This window comes from Triticum urartu, chromosome 7A (assembly GCF_056163025.1).
Source record: "Triticum urartu cultivar PI428250 chromosome 7A, HENAU_Tu73, whole genome shotgun sequence".
NCBI classification, from domain to species: Eukaryota; Viridiplantae; Streptophyta; class Magnoliopsida; order Poales; family Poaceae; genus Triticum; species Triticum urartu.
Genome location: NC_141879.1, coordinates 319877609 through 319897898, shown reverse-complemented (window position 1 = coordinate 319897898; position 20290 = coordinate 319877609). Strand labels below are relative to the sequence as shown.

The following is a 20290-nucleotide window of genomic DNA, read 5'->3' as shown; positions in this document are numbered from 1 at the left end:
TATAAAGGAATTCTTTCTATACTTCATATTTCATAGACAAATAAATATTAGTGTACACTCAATGAAAAACATCCTATGATGTGAGCCAAAGGGCATTTTTTCTTTCTATTCATATTCATAGGATTTGAGATGCATATCATCTCATTTTCTATGACTTTTTTATTTTTATGATTTCCCTACCATCCGAACCAAAGGAAGCCAGAGTACTTTTCTAGCTTTTCTTTCTTTACAAAAAGGACATGCAAGAACTTGAGCGCCTTCAGTCATCAGGTCAGGATATGACAAGATAAAATGGAGTGAAAATGTTTGGGTCTTAAGATAATTTGTGTAACTTTGTGCATTCCATGGTTCGATGTATACAGTTTTCCGGTTTGTACGGTATTAATACTTTGGTAAACACGGTATCAAATCAAGAGACGGTTCAGATTCGGTATACATACCAAATTATTCTGGTATATAGCATAATAACCAAAGTTGATGCAAATTTGAAAATGACATAATAATAATTTGCAAATTTATGACTCAAAACGCATACTTTTTTATACAAACACTATATAAGTATATATGCATGCATGGATTCATGCTTTGATGGTTATGTATGTGTTGAACATTTTTTAAGAGAAAAATTATTGTGTTACAGAAAAAAGGACGTGCTTAGCAAGGAATCTGGCTCCTGTACAAAAAATGACTACTTTTGTGGTTGTTCGCCTAAAAAATATTTTTTTTACTTTGGTTCATTCAGTTAACCGTTCGATTTTTTGATATATACCATAAAACGGAAATTCAAGATGATATGAGAAGTTCATACCATACCAAAGCCACAAACCATAAAATTGATTCGGTTCAGTTTATTTTCCGTATGGTTTTTTGGTTTAGTTCTAAAATTACATAGTGACATTTTCATGATGCTAGAGGCAGAAGATTACTTTTTGCTTGTCAAGCAATTGCTTTCCCGTTTGCATGCATTCATATCCCGATTCGAAAATTGTGTAACGATGATTGGAAATGATCAGAGAACATGGTAGAGAAGCAGTCGACTTTTTTCGCCGGGTAAACCAGAGTTTTATTTTTAAGGTAGTACGGATACGGAAAAAAATTCTACAAATGGTTCATCTGCCTTTTGGTTACATTTCTTGATAATGCCCTTAGGAAATAATTCGTAACGTGTGCTATACGTGTCGGCCATAGCTTGCTTAACTTCCTAGCTACACTTGCTTAACATCCTGGTTGTAGTTGGACTTTACGCCAATGACACAACATGTCATTTACTTATACTAGTCAATGTGTACGTGCAATACACGTTAATTTGAAACTATATTAAGTGCATGTGGATATTAAGTAGAATATTATTTACGTGTTATTATGTGAGTAGTATTATATTTGGCATGAAATTAATTGCACGCTAAACGTGTTGAACGCTCGACATTGAAGCAGCCTAGGTTGTTGAATTGACATGATTTGATGGTCAAGATTAGTTGGATCTGCCCCTTTGGGTCTTTTTATATTGATATAGATATAGATAAATAATTATAAACGATAACTTTACAGATATTATAACATGAAATAGTCCGCAATTGACCATACTATTAGCCATGCTCTTAACAATAGACATTGTTATAAGTGAGTTCTCACTGCGACCTAACTGTATTTGCCTTTTATCTTACACCCGCTGACCCGAATTACTTATCATAGAAAATGATAGAAATGGATGTATCTAAAACTAAAAATATGTCGAGATACATCCATTTTCGCGACAAATAATTCCGGATGGATGAAGTACTTCACAAGACTCGAACTTAAGGCCTGGTAATTATTGGTTGTGTGCATCTTTTTCTTTTTCTGTGTAGGTTGCGTGCATCTTTAGATGCATAGAGTGCAGGGTTACTCATTAGTTTTCCCTAACATGCGTTAACTAACGAGCAAAATTAAATTACGTAGATGTATGAACATGTCATGTATATTAGGAATATGTAACTTATATTTCCATTAGGCCATACGCCAGTATATACCACGCTGGATCATGGGCCTTGACCAGCAAGAGACGAGGCGGCAGTGTCACGCGACTTCGGCTGCGCATCGGATCGGCACAGATCGGGGGACTTGTGTCAACACCGCAGCCAACAGGAGCAACCGCGCACCAGATTGGCACGCGGCAGGCGGGCGATTGGATCGGGCTCGGGCCTGTCCACCACGGCCTGTGAGTGGCATGGGAGAGCGGCGGCGCCAGAGTAGGGTTGACCTGCGGTGGGTGAAGGCAGCGGAGAGCAGCGCCGTTTAGAGAAGAAGGACGGCGGATACGTGGATGGGAAATTGGATCGAAAGCACGAGTTGTGCGTACTAAAAAAAAACCTAAGACTCTAATATCATGTTAGGAACATGCAACTTGTATTCTCACGAGGCCATAGGCCAGTATGTATACATGTGCATGTATAGGATATGCAGAAAACCCCTTGTATAATGGGGTAAATACCAAATGCTACATAGCCATATAAATTCTACTCTAACAATGTAAACCTGCCGAATTACTACGTTTTTAGGAATATGCAGAAATTACTCCCTTTGTTTTTATTTGCTTCACATATTAGCTTTGTCTAAAGTTAAACTTTATAAACTTTATCAAGTTTGCAGAAAAAATATCAATATATACACCACTAAATCAGTACCATTAAATTCATCCTTGAATATATTTACACATCATATAGATTTATTATTGTAAATGTTCATATTGTTTTCTGTAAATGTATAATTTTTTTGACTTTATTCAAAGCTAATATGCTAAGTAAATAAAAATGAAGGGAGTACTTAATTAATCATCATCACATACATATAGTAGTAAACGGAGGGAGTACTTAATTAATCATCATCACATACATATAGTAGTAAACGGAGGGAGTACTTATTAATCAGAGATGAGATGTGATACTCTTTCTTTCCCCTCTAGCAAGGGCGACTAGATCAAAGTGTTACTCCCCTCGTTCAACACCGGCGAGTATGTAGATTCACGCTTCGGTGACGGGTGGCGGGGAGAGGAATCCTGGTGCCTTGGTTGCGGCCAATAGATAGGTTAGGGTTTTAGTCCTCGCATGGTTGATGCTTCCTTCATCTTTGAGTTGGTCTTCCGGGCTCTGAGCCTCTTCGACTTCATTCATCGAGACAGATCTAATGGAGCTCCGAAGTAGATTTCTACTGGCTCGTTGGGGCAGTGAGGTTAGGGTTTCTCACAGTGCGTTTGCGGCGATGAGATTTGGTGTGAGGTTCAGATCAATTCAAGGATTCAACAGTGACTACACTGCGCTAGTCGTTAGGGGGCACATGCATGGAGACTTACCGGCTGATATCCACAAGGTTAGCCCGGTTCTGATATGGGAGCGGTGACAACGGCGCATCAATGTATCGTTCTGGCTGCAGTGGTCGATGTAAATTTTATTATGTCTGGGATGCCTTTAGTTTTGACAAACCTACGTAATGGATCTGGATCCTTTCCGGAAGAACAACAACAAAAAGATGAGATGAGATGGCGCACCGACGGTTTTCTGCCTTTGGCTTGTGAAGATGCTTCAGCCATACTGAATCGTTCCAGCAATTAAGCTAGTTGCAGTATGATGCAAGGATGAATAATCAACTTGGATCCATCCATCCAACAACGTACCACTGAACATGGACAAGACAAGATGTAAGGCGGAGTGAATGGAAACGGCGCTGGATTATTGGCTTGGCGCCTAGCGTGCACGGCCTGCAGCTTGTTTTGCACGCACACGGAATTGAAACTGGAAAAATAATCAATATAGTAACATACTTCCGCTTATATCCGACGAGGCACGAAATGGAAGACCACACGATCGAAACTGGACCGATGCACCCGTTGTCAGGCTACATTCGTCGTCGCGTTTGATTCCATTCCACCACACAAACAAAAGCAGAGAGCGCAAGTCCAAGGATTGAATTGACCGATGGCGAGATGTGCTACCAGTAGCTATCAGTCCTACTAGGCTGCTGCTGCTGCTTTGAATTGTGCCGCCCCGACGACGACACACCGATCAACGAGTGCCACCGGTAAGAAACAATGGGAGTATTCCTTGTTTACACTTGCTCAACCACAACCGTGCTGCACAAAACACAAAACAAAAATGGGCCTAGCATAACTCGACGACAACGATAAATACTGCTTTTCTTGCCAAGAATGCAGAAAAAAAAACTCAGCTTATCTTCTTAAAGATGCTCCGACCCCATCAGGACGGATGGCCTACTCTACCCATATCCACGCTGTTCAGTTCAACTGAGGGGTCACAATAGTCTGCTGAGGGACTTGATCAGCAGCTTGATGTTCCGCCGTGTCGCCTCGTCGCCGGTGAAACCAGAGATGTCCGAGCTGATACTCTGAAAGTAACAGGTCAAAAACTTGCATGCCTTCTCGCACTTTAACAACAACAACAACAAAAAAGAAAAACTGAAGATACAGATACAGACCTCAATGTTCTTCAGAGTAAATATAAGGGTGAATATAGACTGCTTGATTAGATCACTGTTCTCAGGGGTAAGCATGGAAGACTTCAACCTTCTGCACAAGGACAGGTAAAATACAAAGAGTGAAGGTCATCTACCACTTCTTGCATACTGTACTACATTCCAAAGGTTATAGGAAAGCGGAAACAGCAGTTGCTATGATTTCCAATGCAGATAAGCTTCTTTCCAACAAAATATTTTGGGTCCAGTATTACCTCTTCGGAATGCAAAGCAAGTTTTTATTAAAATCAAGTTTGATTTGTGCAAGGAAGATATTACTACAAGTGATGCCCTTAAAAGCACTACCTTAAATCACCAGATGCGTCAGCCAGGCCTTTAGCTATAGTCTCCACATCCTTCACCAGATCACTATCACCCACCTCCGAGAGCAAAGGTTGAACTTCTTCAGCTAATGCTTCAATCTGTTCCATCACTAACATTTTAAGTTGATGCTTATGAAATTTAATGGCAGAACAAGTGACCACCATATTTCTCTATTTTCTGCAAATACGTTAACGTCCAGAAAACTGCATGTATGGAGAAAGCATCAGCCACCCTCCTTTCGCAAACAGAGAAGAAAAACCAAACACCACATTCCAACTGAGTGGAGGTCCCTTCTTCTCGATGATGGTCCTGAAACAGTACTGGCCAAGCATGCTAGCCAGTGCCAGGGTAGGTATGCAACAGCGATATGATTGACCTAATCTTGAGATTGTCAGCAGTTCAACCAAGTAGCACAGTTTTGACAGAGTTAGTTTTGAGCTCTGATAGTGTAAATATGACCAACTTGTTTTAGCCATTCCACAAACAGACCATGCAACTTGTTATGCATGCCCAATACCCATCATATGCAGGACATATATGAAAAGATGCTGATACTTTAGCAATGGTCATAAAATTAGGACATAACATAAAATCAGGCCCCTATAATAGTATCAAATACACCTGGCAACCAAGTCTTTCTTCCAAAATAAAAAATAACCGAGGTTTGGGAATTGGGAAACGCTACCACACAACTGCCAACTCGTCAGCCGGGGGCCATTTGAATTTTGTACAATGAAATCCTATTCAGCAGTATTGAGTAAAATGGATTGGTTTCACCACTCAAAATAAATGCGGCAAACATATCAAAGGTTGAAAAGTATCACACAAGAATCCTATATCTTATATAACTAATAGGTGATCCCCACTTACTTATTTATCTCAACATGCAAGCATGCCACAATGCATGGGAAAAGGCACACGTCAACATGCAAGCATGGATGCTACTTATATTGAATAAATATTTTACAAATATTTAGTGATCAAATATAACAAATTATATGTATGTTTAGTTTTGGTTCTGGAGTTAGTAATCCAAATATTCATGTTCCATACAACTAAATCTGATGGAAATATAGTGCAAACCAATCCCTGCAGCAATTGGCGGGGTATCATCTCTAGTTAGTAAGAAGAATGTACCCGTGAAAGGAGAGGTTGTGCTTCTTCCATTATAGATGCAACCTTTTCCGCCAACTTGAAGCTTTTATGAACACCAATTTCCTCCATGTCTCTTCCTAGACGGGTAAATATACCCACCATTGCATCTAAGCTTACTCCTTGTTGTCCTTTCATTCTCTCTTTGTCACAGAGGATTAAGCCTTCTTTGGAACAGTCTGCGTCCAGTGGACCAACTGAAGGTGTTGGGAGTGGATCTTTTGGTGTAATATCGACCATTGTCTCCATTAGGAGGCCAGATTGATTCACCTCAACCAATGAATTACGGGGCACAATAATTTTATCATCTTCAACCTGCCATATAGAAGGATTCAGCTATCAGAGATTGAGTCCAAAATATTACCATTTTACGAAAAAAAAGAGAAGTCTTTACTCAATACACCAAAGAAATGTAAGCATAGGCAACAACAAGAAAAGAAAAAGCAACTATGGATAACAGTTTACTAGCATGCCACTGCCACTCGTATGAAACGGTAACTTCCTCTCAGGGAAAAACCGAAATAGCAACACCCAACTACCTTGCACAGATTGAAGAATGAGATTCCTAAAAAGAGATGGGCCAATGATACATAGCTGAGATAGTGTTGTAAGATGACATGAAGGCTGAAACGGAGTAACATAAGTGTAAGCTGCAAACTAGGCACATGAATAATTATTCTTCAGATTTTCCAATTTTCAGCCGGCCGATTTAGATTTCGTCTTCAGTCAGATTTTTGGGCCGTCCGATCGTGCAGATGCAGCACATATTACGAAGCTCACGTGTGGTTCATGAGGCTGGCTTCCACTTCTGGCACGCTGTCCGGTTTTTAGCGGGTTGTCTGGTCTTACCGGGGTTTGTCAGTTACCCATTTTCAGGGAGCGGTGGCTCGTCCACGGGGGAAGAGAGAGGAGGGAACAAAGCAAGGGTGGCGAACGGCAGCAAGGCCAGCCGTGATCTCACACGAGATGGGGGCAAGGAGAGAGCCAGAGCGGCGAGGCGAACAGAGGGGTCGCTGTCGGCGGACAGGGTAAGTCTCCACGTGATTCTATCTTGTGTTTTTCTTCATTTCTAGCGGCGCATCGGATGGCAACTCCATGAGTTCTTCATCGAGGTGTGTTGCAAGCCACGGGCTAATCGCAGTGGGGTATATATGCAGGTCGATTCATGTTTTGTCTTGATGGGGAGCAGGGAGATTTTGGTCGGACGAGGCGGATTGCGTCCCCCAATTTCCTAGGGTTTTCTAGCATCCATTGATTTCGTGGGGGACGGGGGTGCTGTCGATTTGTGAATGGGCATTGAATCGATCTACTTGTTGGGTGTTGGTATCCATATCCTCCTTGAAGAGAAACCAAAATTTCAAATCTGGGTGCTATTTTTTTTTTTTTGAATTTTCACCGGGGAGGGAGAGAACTCCCCCACCTGAATTGTATTCATTTGCCTATAAGGCTTTGCAGCCTCGCAAGATGGGCTCAAGTGAACCAGAGGTACAGGGGATACATGGGAGGAAAGGTAAAATAAAACAACACAACACAACACACCGACGACACACAAGACGTCACACACAACAGGGGGAGAACAAGAAGGGAAACACAACACAATACAACAAAGAGCATCGCCGGTGTAATCGAACGGCATCGGCCAGCCGAGACTAAACCAAGACACTGCACCGTCGACGTAATCGAAAGGCTCCACGCAACCGAGACTGCACAACGCCGCGACACCACCTGCATCACGGGGCACATTCGAAGGGTCACGCGAGGCCGAGACGACGCCACGCCACCTGTGTGTCACCGGCGTCGTCGAGGGGCATCACCAAGCAGACCAAACCACAGCACTGCACCATCAACGCAATCGAAAGGCACCACGCATCCGAGACTGCACAACGCCACAACACCACCTGTGTCGGGGGTACATTCGAAAGGACATGCGAGGCCGAGACAACACCACGGCACCTGCGTGCCACCGGCGAGATCGCAAGGCACCGCCTAGCAGAGACACACCAAGAAGCACTCGAGCATGAACATCGCCGAAGAAGAGCACAGACCCACCGTCGACCCCAAGCCGGCCGCAACACCATCAACATCAACCACACTCCACCGACAACAGCCACCCACGCAAGCCGTCGGTTACCACCAACAGCCATGGTCTCCAAGACGACGCCTCCAAGAAGGTAGCGACGAACCTGCCGCCGTCGTCGTCCGATCTAGCAATACAAGATCTTGGGCTTACGCCCGGAGACACTCTCGGTGGATTTGGGTGAACTGGACTCCTCAGCAACGCCCCCAAGGAGGTGAACGACACCAAAAATGGCGCCGCCGTCACCGGCATCAAACACAGTTTTTGCAAGGATTTCTCCAGGAGCCAAACACGACCAAATCGCCTCAAGATCCAAGCCATGGCACACCTCCGGCCGCCGCCGCAGGCCATGAGAGGGGAGAAGAGCACCCCCAATGATGAGGACATCAATACCATTGTTACACCCACAGCCCCTACTGTTACATATACTGGACCAATTACTAGAGCTCGCGCACGCCAATTAAATTACCAGGTACTTTCGTTTCTTGGTAATGATTCTAATGTTCATGAGATTATGATGCTGCCTAAATTGGATACATTTGTTTTGCTTACAAATGAAGGGCCTAGCTTGGAGAAGGATGAACATTGGAGCAAGAACACGCATGGAGTTGATGGCATGCTCAAGGGGATCAAGAACGGAGTTACAAGTGATGATTTCAGGACTTTGAAGCCGCCATAAGGAGTGCATGAAGCCTTGGACGAAATATACAAGATGCCACTTCATAATATTCGTCCATAGGCTATTCTAGGTGCTGCGTCACCTTATTAATGGGCCAGGCCCATGTAATTTCGAAATACTTAAGTATAGGCTATTTTTAGAGTCCGTATGTGTGGGGAAATAAGAGTTAGGGTTGGTTTCGGACCCCACCCTCAAGGGCCACGAAATTCCCCCCTCTTCCTCCATATATACAGCCCTTAGGGCGTCGTTTAGACTTTGGGTTTTGTTTAGATTAAAAGTTCGCCATAGCTGCAACTTCGCGTACTTCGTTTGTGTCCAACGACCAGACCAAGACGTCACAGAACCCCACCTTGATCAATAGAGCTTTCATCTTATATTCGCAATATCCCGATTGCAATCTCAGTTTCTTGCTTGTTCTTCGTTTGCTCGCAGGAAACAGACCCTCGTGGTCAGGTTGATCGTGCTCCGGCGTGGTCAATAACCCTCGGAAGTTGGTTTAGCGATTGCTAAGGCGCGACGTCTCGCACGTTCGTAGTCGGATCGTCAAGGTCGACTCCCACAGAAAACGATAGCCACCATCTCATCGAAACATCAGGACACCTTAGCCTCTATCAAGTGGTATCAGATTTCCAGGTTGCTCGGTGAGATTTTTTACAGTTTTTCGTAGATTAGATCGAGTCTGTTCTTCATACCTACACTCCACGAAAAAAAAGCCACACAAAAAAAATTAGGGTTAGTTCATCATATCCGAACCAATCTGAGCCTTTGCATAATCTTTTTAGGGTTTTTGCTTTGTTGAATTTGCGGTTGCATCGTCGTGTCAAGTTGCTGGTCTTAGAGTCTAGTCTTTTAGAGTTTCGAGTTCTGGTCATAAGTTGTCACGCCGCCGCCGCACCATCATCATCGCCCATCTACCACTTTTGCTTATCCGCCACCGCTCTGAATCCATATCAATATACCACTACCAATCCGTATCCATATACCACCACCAATCTCTATCCATATACCACCACCGCTACCATATACCACCACCGCTGCCATATACCACAACCATATATCCACCACCAATCCGAGTTCTTCTCATATTAGGTTTGTTCTTGAGATCAATCTAAATTCCGAGTCGTGTTTCCTTGCCTGCGTAGGTCTCGGAAAAAAAAAAGAGTCTGGAGACCCCCGGGCAGTTTTTAGGCCAAAATTTTCACGGGCAAAATTTTTTTCCCTATCCTATTTTTAGGCTTTTCTGAGTCTTTTGAGCCACGTGCCATCATAGTGATTTTTTGTCGCACTTTTTCGTCGTCGCTGCCCTGATTTCCGAAAAAAAAAGTGAAAAAAAAAATTTCATGCCCGTCCTATCAGTTTGACGAGGGAAGAGTTTTGAGACACTCGCCATTATAGTGATTTTTCGCAAAAAAAAAGGAGCGCAAAAAAAAGAGCGAAAAAAGAGTTCCAGAGTGTGCTTTTCCCTTATTTTACGTGCAGCGCCGTGATTTTGTTAGTGTTCTAGGCTCGCGTCTCTAGCACGGTCTAGCCTAGGACCAGCACAGTACCGTCGTTGAGCGTTTATTCAACTTTGCATCTCTGAATTGATTATTGCTGACCCTTTTTGCTACCATACTATAAGCCTTCCCAGCTCCACATACATCTACGTCGTGCGTTTGACTCTCCCTGGCAATCGCTCTATCCAAGCTTTTGAGAGTTTTTGACTACAACGGTTGCCGATCACCGCCTGCTGCTGGGTAAGAACTGGTAAGAATTTGAGATTTGCTTGACGGATTTGTGACACCCGCCACCACCACCACTTGTTAGTAGTCTGTAGGATCATATTCTTGTGTGTTTCTATTGCTGCTAACCATGCCAGGATCACAAGCCGACGAGACTGACTGGGAGAACTTGACGAACAAGGAGCTTCATGATACGTTTCAGCAAATGATGAATGGACAGGTGCAAGATGTGATAAACAGATTTGAAGAGGCCATGGAGAAGATAGATGGCATGGAGAAGACGTTTGAAACAAAGCTCGATAACAAGTTTGCTGAATTGCTTTCGCGTTTTCCACCACCACCACCGGCTGCTCCTGCCGCACCTCTGCAACAACAGCAACAACACCGACTACCTCCACGTCGGGAAACAGCCCTCCGCCGAGCGAGCCGTGTCCCTCTTCAGTCGGGCCAAACTGCTGGTGCTGCTGTTGATACTTCTGTGGCTCCTACTGCTGATGTGGAGGAGGATGCTTATGTGGGAGATTATGAGGATGAGGTTGATCAAAATCAGAACTACGTGCCACCAACAGCACAGCAACCACCAGGTCGTCCACATGCAAATAATGGCAATGGTAGGGCTCACCCTCAGGTACGAGATCATGACCATCTCCCTAAACTAAAATTGAATATTCCACCATTTGAGGGTAGATATGTTCCTGATATATATCTTACTTGGGAGTTAGAAACTGAACAACGATTTACATGTTTACAATATCCCGAGGAGAGACGTGTTCCTGCTGCTGTTTGTGCTTTCACTAGTTTTGCATGTGTTTGGTGGTCTGAGCATTGTAGATTATATCCTATTCCGGCTACTTGGGCTGCTTTGAAAACTGCTATGCGTACTCGTTGGGTTCCACCATATTATCAACGTGAATTACTTCAAAAATTGCAGCGCTTAAGACAGGGGGGAAATTCTGTAGAAGAATATTATCAGGAATTACAAACTGGCATGATTAGATGTGGTATTGTTGAGGAGAATGAAGCTATGCTTGCACGTTTTATGGGTGGATTAAATAGAGAGATTCAGACGATTCTAGAGTATAAGGAGTATACTAATATCACTCGTTTATTCCATCTTGCTTGTAAAGCTGAACGTGAAGTGCAGGATCGACAGGCATTGGCGCGGACTAACTTTTCTGCAGGTCGACCTTCATCATGGACACCACGTGCATCATCTACTTCCACACGTTCTGCTACACCGGCGCCTCCGTCGGCTACCACCTCCAACCGTGATACAATAAAGCAGGCACAATCACCACTATCTGCCAAGAGCACACCTTCTGGGCCTGCAAAGAGCTCTTCTTCATCCATGACATCAACAGGGCAAACACATGATATTATTTGTCGACGTTGCAAGGGTGGAGGTCATTATGCGAGAGAATGCCCATCTAAGCGTGTGATGATTGTTACTGAGGATGGTGGGTATGAGTCCGCTAGTGACTATGATGAGGAGACTTTGGCTCTTATTACACGTGACGAACACGGTGGAGACGATTCTGATCATGAGACGCAATACATGGCTCCTGAAGATGCTGACAGGTATGAAAGTTTAGTTGCTCAACGTGTTTTGAGTGTGCAGGTTACACAAGCTGAGCAAAATCAGAGGCATAATTTGTTCCATGCAAAGGGAGTTGTGAAGGAACGTTCTGTTCGCGTGATCATAGATGGAGGGAGCTGCAATAACTTGGCTAGCATGGAGATGGTGGAGAAGCTATCTCTCACCAAAAGACCACATCCACATCCTTACTACATCCAATGGTTCAACAACAGCGGCAAGGTTAAGGTAACACGTACTGTTCGTGTGCATTTTAGTATCTCTACATATGCTGATTATGTTGATTGTGATGTGGTACCTATGCAAGCATGTTCCTTATTACTTGGTAGACCATGGCAATTTGATAAAAATTCTGTACACCATGGTAGAAACAATCAGTATACTCTTGTTCATAACGATAAAAATATTACTTTGCTTCCTATGACTCCTGATTCCATTTTGAAAGATGATATTAATAGAGCTAATAAAGCAAAACAGGAGACAAATAAGAGTGAAAATCAGATTGTGGCAAAAGAATTTGAGCACCAAATGAAGCCTAATAATAAACCATCTACTGTTGTTTCTGAAATTAAATTGAAAAGTGCATGTTTACTTGCCACCAAATCTGATATTGATGAGCTAGATTTCAGCAAATCTGTTTGCTATGCTTTTGTGTGCAAAGAGGCATTATTTTCATTCGAGGACGTGCCTTCCTCTTTGCCCCCTGCTGTCACTAACATTTTGCAGGAGTTCGCTGACGTCTTTCCACAAGACATGCCACCGGGATTACCACCTATTTGAGGGATTGAGCATCAAATTGACTTAATTCCCGGTGCTTCGCTACCCAACCGTGCACCATACCGTACCAATCCAGAGGAGACGAAGGAGATTATGCGTCAAGTACAAGAACTGCTCGACAAAGGTTATATACGCGAATCCCTTAGTCCTTGTGCTGTTCCTATCATTTTAGTGCCGAAAAAGGATGGTACGTCGCGTATGTGCGTTGATTGTAGAGGCATTAATAATATTACTATTCGTTATCGTCATCCTATTCCTAGGCTAGATGATATGCTTGATGAATTGAGTGGCTCTACAATATTCTCCAAAGTTGATTTGCGTAGTGGATACCATCAAATTCGTATGAAATTGGGTGATGAATGGAAAACGGCATTTAAAACTAAGTTTGGATTATATGAGTGGTTAGTCATGCCTTTTGGGTTAACTAATGCACCTAGTACTTTCATGAGGTTAATGAACGAAGTTTTACGTGCTTTCATTGGACGATTTGTGGTAGTTTACTTTGATGACATATTGATTTATAGCAAATCTTTGGAGGAACATTTGGAACATTTACGTGCTGTTTTTATTGCTCTACGTGATGCACGTTTGTTTGGAAACCTTGGAAAGTGCACCTTTTGCACCGACCGAGTATCTTTTCTTGGCTATGTTGTTACTCCACAGGGAATTGAAGTTGATAAAGCCAAGATTGAAGCTATTGAGAGTTGGCCGCAGCCCAAAACGGTCACACAAGTGAGGAGTTTCCTTGGCCTCGCTGGTTTCTATAGGCGTTTTGTGAGAGATTTCAGCACCATTGCTGCACCTCTCAACGAGCTTACAAAGAAGGATGTGCCTTTTGTTTGGGGTACCGCACAGGAAGAAGCCTTCACGGTTTTGAAAGATAAGTTGACACATGCTCCTTTACTCCAACTTCCTAATTTCAATAAGACTTTTGAGCTTGAATGTGATGCTGGTGGAATTGGATTAGGAGGTGTGTTATTACAAGATGGAAAACCTGTTGCATACTTTTCTGAAAAATTGAGTGGGCCTAGTCTAAACTATTCTACTTATGATAAAGAATTATATGCTCTTGTTCGGACCTTAGAAACATGGCAACATTATTTATGGCCCAAGGAATTTGTTATACATTCTGATCATGAATCTTTGAAACACATTAAAAGTCAAGCAAAACTGAACCGTAGACATGCTAAATGGGTTGAATTCATTGAGACTTTGCCTTATGTCATTAAACACAAGAAGGGTAAAGAAAATGTTATTGCTGATGCCTTGTCTCGTCGTTATACTATGCTTTCACAACTTGACTTTAAAATATTTGGTTTGGAGACCATCAAAGATCAATATGTTCATGATGCTGAATTTAAAGATGTATTGCAGAATTGTAAGGAAGGGAGAACTTGGAACAAGTTCGTTCTTAACGATGGATTTGTGTTTCGTGCTAACAAGCTATGCATTCCAGCTAGCTCCGTTCGTCTTTTGTTGTTGCAGGAGGCGCATGGAGGAGGATTAATGGGACACTTTGGCGTCAAGAAGACGGAGGATATACTTGCTACACATTTCTTTTGGCCAAAGATGAGACGGGATGTTGAGCGTTTTGTTGCTCGCTGCACTACATGTCAAAGAGCTAAGTCACGACTCAATCCTCATGGTTTATATATGCCTTTGCCAGTACCTAGTGTTCCTTGGGAGGATATATCTATGGACTTTGTTTTAGGTTTACCTCGAACAAAGAAGGGGAGGGATAGCATATTTGTTGTCGTGGATAGGTTCTTGAAAATGGCACACTTTATACCATGTCATAAAAGCGATGATGCTGTTAATGTTGCTGATTTGTTCTTTCGTGAAATTATTCGCTTACATAGTGTGCCAAATACTATTGTTTCAGATCGTGATACTAAATTTCTTAGCCACTTTTGGAGATGTTTATGGGCTAAGTTGGGGACTAAGCTGCTTTTTAGTACTACTTGTCACCCCCAAACTGATGGACAAACTGAAGTAGTCAATAGAACATTGTCTACTATGCTTAGGGCTGTTTTGAAGAATAACAAGAAAATGTGGGAAGAATGCTTGCCTCATATTGAATTTGCTTATAATCGCTCATTGCATTCTACTACTAAGATGTGCCCTTTTGAAATTGTGTATGGTTTCCTACCTCGTGCACCTATTGATTTGTTGCCTCTTCCATCTTCAGAGAAGGTTAATTTTGATGCTAAAGAACGTTCTGAATTGATTTTAAAAATGCATGAGTTAACTAAGGAAAACATTGAGCGTATGAATGCTAAATATAAACTTGCTGGAGATAAGGGTAGAAAACATGTTGTGTTTGCGCCTAGAGATCTTGTTTGGTTACATTTGCGTAAAGATAGATTTCCTAATCTGCGCAAATCAAAGCTAATGCCACGTGCTGATGGTCCTTTTAAGGTGTTAGAGAAAATAAATGATAATGCATATAAACTTGAGCTACCTGTAGATTTTGGGGTTAGTCCCACTTTTAACATTGCAGATTTGAAGCCTTATTTGGGTGAGGAAGATGCGCTTCCGTCGAGGACGACTTCATTTCAAGAAGGGGAGGATGATGAGGACATCAATACCATTGTTACACCCACAGCCCCTACTGTTACATATACTGGACCAATTACTAGAGCTCGCGCACGCCAATTAAATTACCAAGTACTTTCGTTTCTTGGTAATGATTCTAATGTTCATGAGATTATGATGCTGCCTAAATTGGATACATTTGTTTTGCTTACAAATGAAGGGCCTAGTTTGGAGAAGGATGAACATTGGAGCAAGAACACGCATGGAGTTGATGGCATGCGCAAGGGGATCAAGAACGGAGTTACAAGTGATGATTTCAGGACTTTGAAGCCGCCATAAGGAGTGCATGAAGCCTTGGACGAAATATACAAGATGCCACTTCATAATATTCGTCCATAGGCTATTCTAGGTGCTGCGTCACCTTATTAATGGGCCAGGCCCATGTAATTTCGAAATACTTAAGTATAGGCTATTTTTAGAGTCCGTATGTGTGGGGAAACAAGAGTTAGGGTTGGTTTCGGACCCCACCCTCAAGGGCCACGAAATTCCCCCCTCTTCCTCCATATATACAGCCCTTAGGGCGTCGTTTAGACTTTGGGTTTTGTTTAGATTAAAAGTTCGCCATAGCTGCAACTTCGCGTACTTCGTTTGTGTCCAACGACCAGACCAAGACGTCACAGAACCCCACCTTGATCAATAAAGCTTTCATCTTATATTCGCAATATCCCGATTGCAATCTCAGTTTCTTGCTTGTTCTTCGTTTGCTCGCAGGAAACAGACCCTCGTGGTCAGGTTGATCGTGCTCCGGCGTGGTCAATAACCCTCGGAAGTTGGTTTAGCGATTGCTAAGGCGCGACGTCTCGCACGTTCGTAGTCGGATCGTCAAGGTCGACTCCCACAGAAAACGATAACCACCATCTCATCGAAACATCGGGACACCTTAGCCTCTATCACCCAACTTACCACGAAAATGGGGCAGCGCACCGTCGCAGTGGATCCTGGGACTCCCTCCACCTCCCCTTCCCCGTACAAGCTAGACCGGCCGGAGCAAGATCTTGTCAGTAGGACCAGCAGCGCACAGACGCGGACGAGGGGAGGAATGCAGGAGAAACGTTGCCGCCCGCCAGATCTGGGGCAACACGGGGCAGCAGGGCCGGCACCGGCCGCGCACGGCGCGTCACCCGGCCAGACGAGCGCCCAAGCCTCCACACCAGCGCCGCCAGCCACGGGACGCCCGCGCGAGCCAGCGAGCATTGCGGCGACCACGCGCGCGAGGCCCCGCCCCCCAAGCCCCCGCCCAAAGCCACCTACTCGCAGCTCCGGGACCAGGCCCCGCTCGCAGATCGACGCGCCGTCCAACAAGAGACCCCAGCCCGTGCCCGAGAGCCGCCCGAAGACGCGAGAAAGGATCCCTGCCGCCGCCGTCAGCAGCGCGGCTTTGCCCCGCGACGTCCTCCGCAGTGGCAGAGAGGGGGTGGGTGGCCGGCGGCGGCGCTAGCCTACGGTTGGGGGGGGGGCGAGTCGGCCACACGGGGAGCAACGCGGGGGGGGGGGGGGGGAGGGAGGGGGGTGCTAGTTTTTCGAGCAGTGCTATCCTTGTGGTGGCCGGTAGCAGCTGTGTGGTGGTCAGTAGCAGTTCTTAATGTGTCTTTTGTCTTGCTATTGCACCATGGTCCCTGATAGACCCTAACCTGCATTTTTTTTTTCATCGTCAGCTTTGTTTTTCCTTTGAATTAGTGTTTCCTTTGAATTGTCCTCACACAGTAGACATTCAAATCTGTTCCCAACAGTGCTTTTATGTGATCCACACCCTCTTCAAAAGGGAATAATCCTTATAGGATAGCACACAACTTCATCATTTTTTGCACATTTTCATGCAGTTCACTCTGTTCAATTTTGCAATAGGCCATGTTCTTAGTCATGTTCATCTGTGTGGCCAGTAGTGTCCTCATAAAATGAAGTGCCATTTGCCATGTATGTAATTAGCTTACAGCATCACCTCCAGCTATATCTCCATCTGTATCTGTATATGTAATCCTTGCTACAATTTTTTTCATGGCCTTAAGTTTTATGTTTTTACAGGGCTCATATAAGTAGGAAGACAGCATATGGGTCTGATTGTAGCTCATCCAACGTTGAGAGCCGGGAACAAAGCAGCATGTCAAGTGATGAAGTAGTGAGGTCCTTCCGCTCTCTGTTTTTCAGTGCCTATCAGTTCCTTTCTTAGACTTTTAGTTTGTTCTTTCATTCTCTCAGTTTCCCAACGCCCAGCTCTCGCGCGCCTGAGCGAAGGATGGAGGTCCTCTTGTTATCTCATTTCATGGCATACACCCATTTTGATGCCTTCAGGAATGCAAACCAACAGCAATGGGCTTCCGTTTTTTTTTTGAGGTCATGAAGCTAGTGTGCTTCTTTAGTTTAGTCAGGAGCTTTTATCCTAGTCATCTTCAGTTTGTGAGTCAAGTAATGGAAGCCAGTGTGCTTCCTTAGTTCAGTGAGGAGTCTTTTTTGTCAGTTATCTCCAAGCAGAGTTTATTTATGCAGCATGATGTACATTCTCTGCTAAGCCAGAGTAGATTTTTTTTTCATTTTATCAATGCATTTTTTTGCCTGTATGATAGAATAAAATGGTTTTGTCATCTCCGTCGTTGTGCAGTTTTTCCGGGAGCAACACGGACCAAGAGTAAATGTGAACTGCATCCACGGTACTACGACTATAAGTGTTCTACATGTCCTATAGTTTCCCCTCTGACTGTGTTTCTTGTCATTTCCCTCTTGACCACACATTTCTGGCGAGAAAAGGAGCAGCAAACCCAGGTACGAGGGTCGACTAGGGGACACACACACAAAAAACGGCAACACAAAGGATGACAGATAATTAGCAAAGAGGGTGTGTCAACACCAAGCGACAAATTAATGATCCGTACAGAAAAGAAAACTGAGTGAAACCGAATTTGAAATCAGCCGGATGATGATTAGACAGACCCTTATTCTTTGGAGAGCTGAAAAGATTATGGAACAAGATAAATGTAACATAATGAGTCACTGGGTGAACAAAATTATGGTTCAATTTTGAAAAGTGGTTGCGCGAATTGTAAGCAGTCAGGAAGAGAAGGCAATGCAGCACCTTTGAGAGAGGATTTTGTCTGAGTCAGGGATTAACAGCTTCATTTCATTTTCAGTTTTCGCATACTACATTCTACTTACAAACTAGAGCGAGAAATCGATGGATGGCAGTGACAAAAGGAAGCGTTGGTATCAATTATTTGATAGAAAAAGAGGAGAGTTGAAACGCACCTCAACATAGGCATCAATACTCCTGAGTGAAGAGTCGACGCGGACGACGCTCCCGACGGTGACACCGCGTATCCTGAGGGGCGTGCCAACGCAGATCCCGCACGCCTGGCTGAACTCGAACACGGCGCTGTACTTGCGGAAGCGCGAGCGCAGCTGGAACCCCCGGAGCCACGCGAGCGCGAGTGCCAGCAGGGCCGCCCCGGAGACCATGAAGAGCCCCACGCCGCCTTCCCAAACGCTGCGCTTGCCGAATCCGTAGTCCCCTAGCGGCTGCACCGTCCGGCGCCACAGCTCGACGAGCGGGGCGAACGGGTTCATGCCGCCATCCGGCGACGGCGACGGCGACGCCTCGCCGCCGCTCGCGGATACGGGCTTCGCTCGGGCCATTGCGGAGCCCCGGTCCCGATCGGTCGATCTGGATCGTAGAGGTTCGAATTCGGCGCCCTGGCTGAGCGTCCTGCGATTTGGTAGGAGGTAGGAGCAGCATACTACGGGGGTCGTCCTTGCCATCGCCACTCGGCCATGCTGTTGCAGGACTCCGAGCGCGGGGGATACGTGCGGGTGGAGAAGTGGGCGGGGAGGAGCAGCAGCTAGGCGGCGCATCTCGGGGGACGGCGGTTGTGGAAGGAGGTAACTTTTTTCCTCCCTCTTTTCCGACGAGGGGAACGGAGGAAGAAGAGAGATGAGCTCGGGATGATGATGGTGCGCATCGAGCGAGAAAGAGATTGAAAGTTGGGGAATGAATGGGCTGTCTTCAGTGGGCCTGCAAAAGGAAAGGTATAAGGAGGCAAGGAGGAAGTGTCTCAAAAAGAAAAAAGAGGCAAGGAGGACGGAAGTACCTTTCTACACCCAGGAGCAAATGCTCCTGGTATAAATAGTAAAATTTAAAAATAGAAAAAATGTTCAAAAAATTCTGAGATTTTTTTGTGACATACTTTCGCAAATGTTTGTTGTGCACGCAAAATTTCATTGCGAAATCACATTGGTGGAAGGCGTGCCAAAAAAACAAAATCATTTCTTCACCACTAGCTTGTGTAAGTGTGATCAGAAGCTTCACAAGAGGGCCGTGAACTCTGTTGAACCGGCAGTGCCTCAGTATTTACGCTGGTCTGAGCAACCCATTTTATGGAGTAGGGAGGATCACCTACCCCGGGTTGATAATCCAGGTCATCTGGCTTTAGTAGTGGCACCTCAAGTTGGGGGGTATAAGTTCACCAAGGTGCTCATGGATGGGGGAAGCAGTATCAATATTCTCTACTATGACACCTTTCACCGTATGGGGTTGACAGATAAGAATCTTAAACCATCGAACACCATTTTTCATCGTGTGGTGCCCGGTAAATCTGCATATCCAGTGGGCGAGATAGCCCTAGAGGTGGCCTTTGGAGATGATCATGATTCAAGGTCAGAAACATTGACTTTTGAGGTGGTGAAAATCAAGAGTCCGTATCACGCTCTGTTTGGGCGACCGGCTTATGCCAAGTTCATGGCGAGGCCATGTTATGTTTATCTGCGGCTTAAGATGCCAGGTCATAAGGGGACCATCACAGTACATGGGAGCAGGAAGATTGCTTTAGAATGTGAGGAAGGTGATGCGGCTTACGCTGAGTCAGTTTGTGCCACGGAAGAGC

General features: G+C 44.5%; 1 protein-coding gene across 1 annotated transcript; it reads right to left on the bottom strand.

The window, feature by feature from the left end:
- Nucleotides 1-3821: 3821 nt before the first annotated feature.
- Nucleotides 3822-19413, bottom strand: LOC125528090 (protein TRIGALACTOSYLDIACYLGLYCEROL 2, chloroplastic). Its single transcript, XM_087533856.1, has 5 exons — nt 18660-19413; nt 5965-6294; nt 4810-4925; nt 4468-4558; nt 3822-4377 (listed from the first exon to the last, which is right to left on the bottom strand). Exons 1-5 carry the CDS (start codon nt 19260-19262, stop codon nt 4285-4287), a joined length of 1233 nt encoding a protein of 410 aa, XP_087389982.1. The 5' UTR covers nt 19263-19413; the 3' UTR covers nt 3822-4284.
- Nucleotides 19414-20290: the final 877 nt, after the last annotated feature.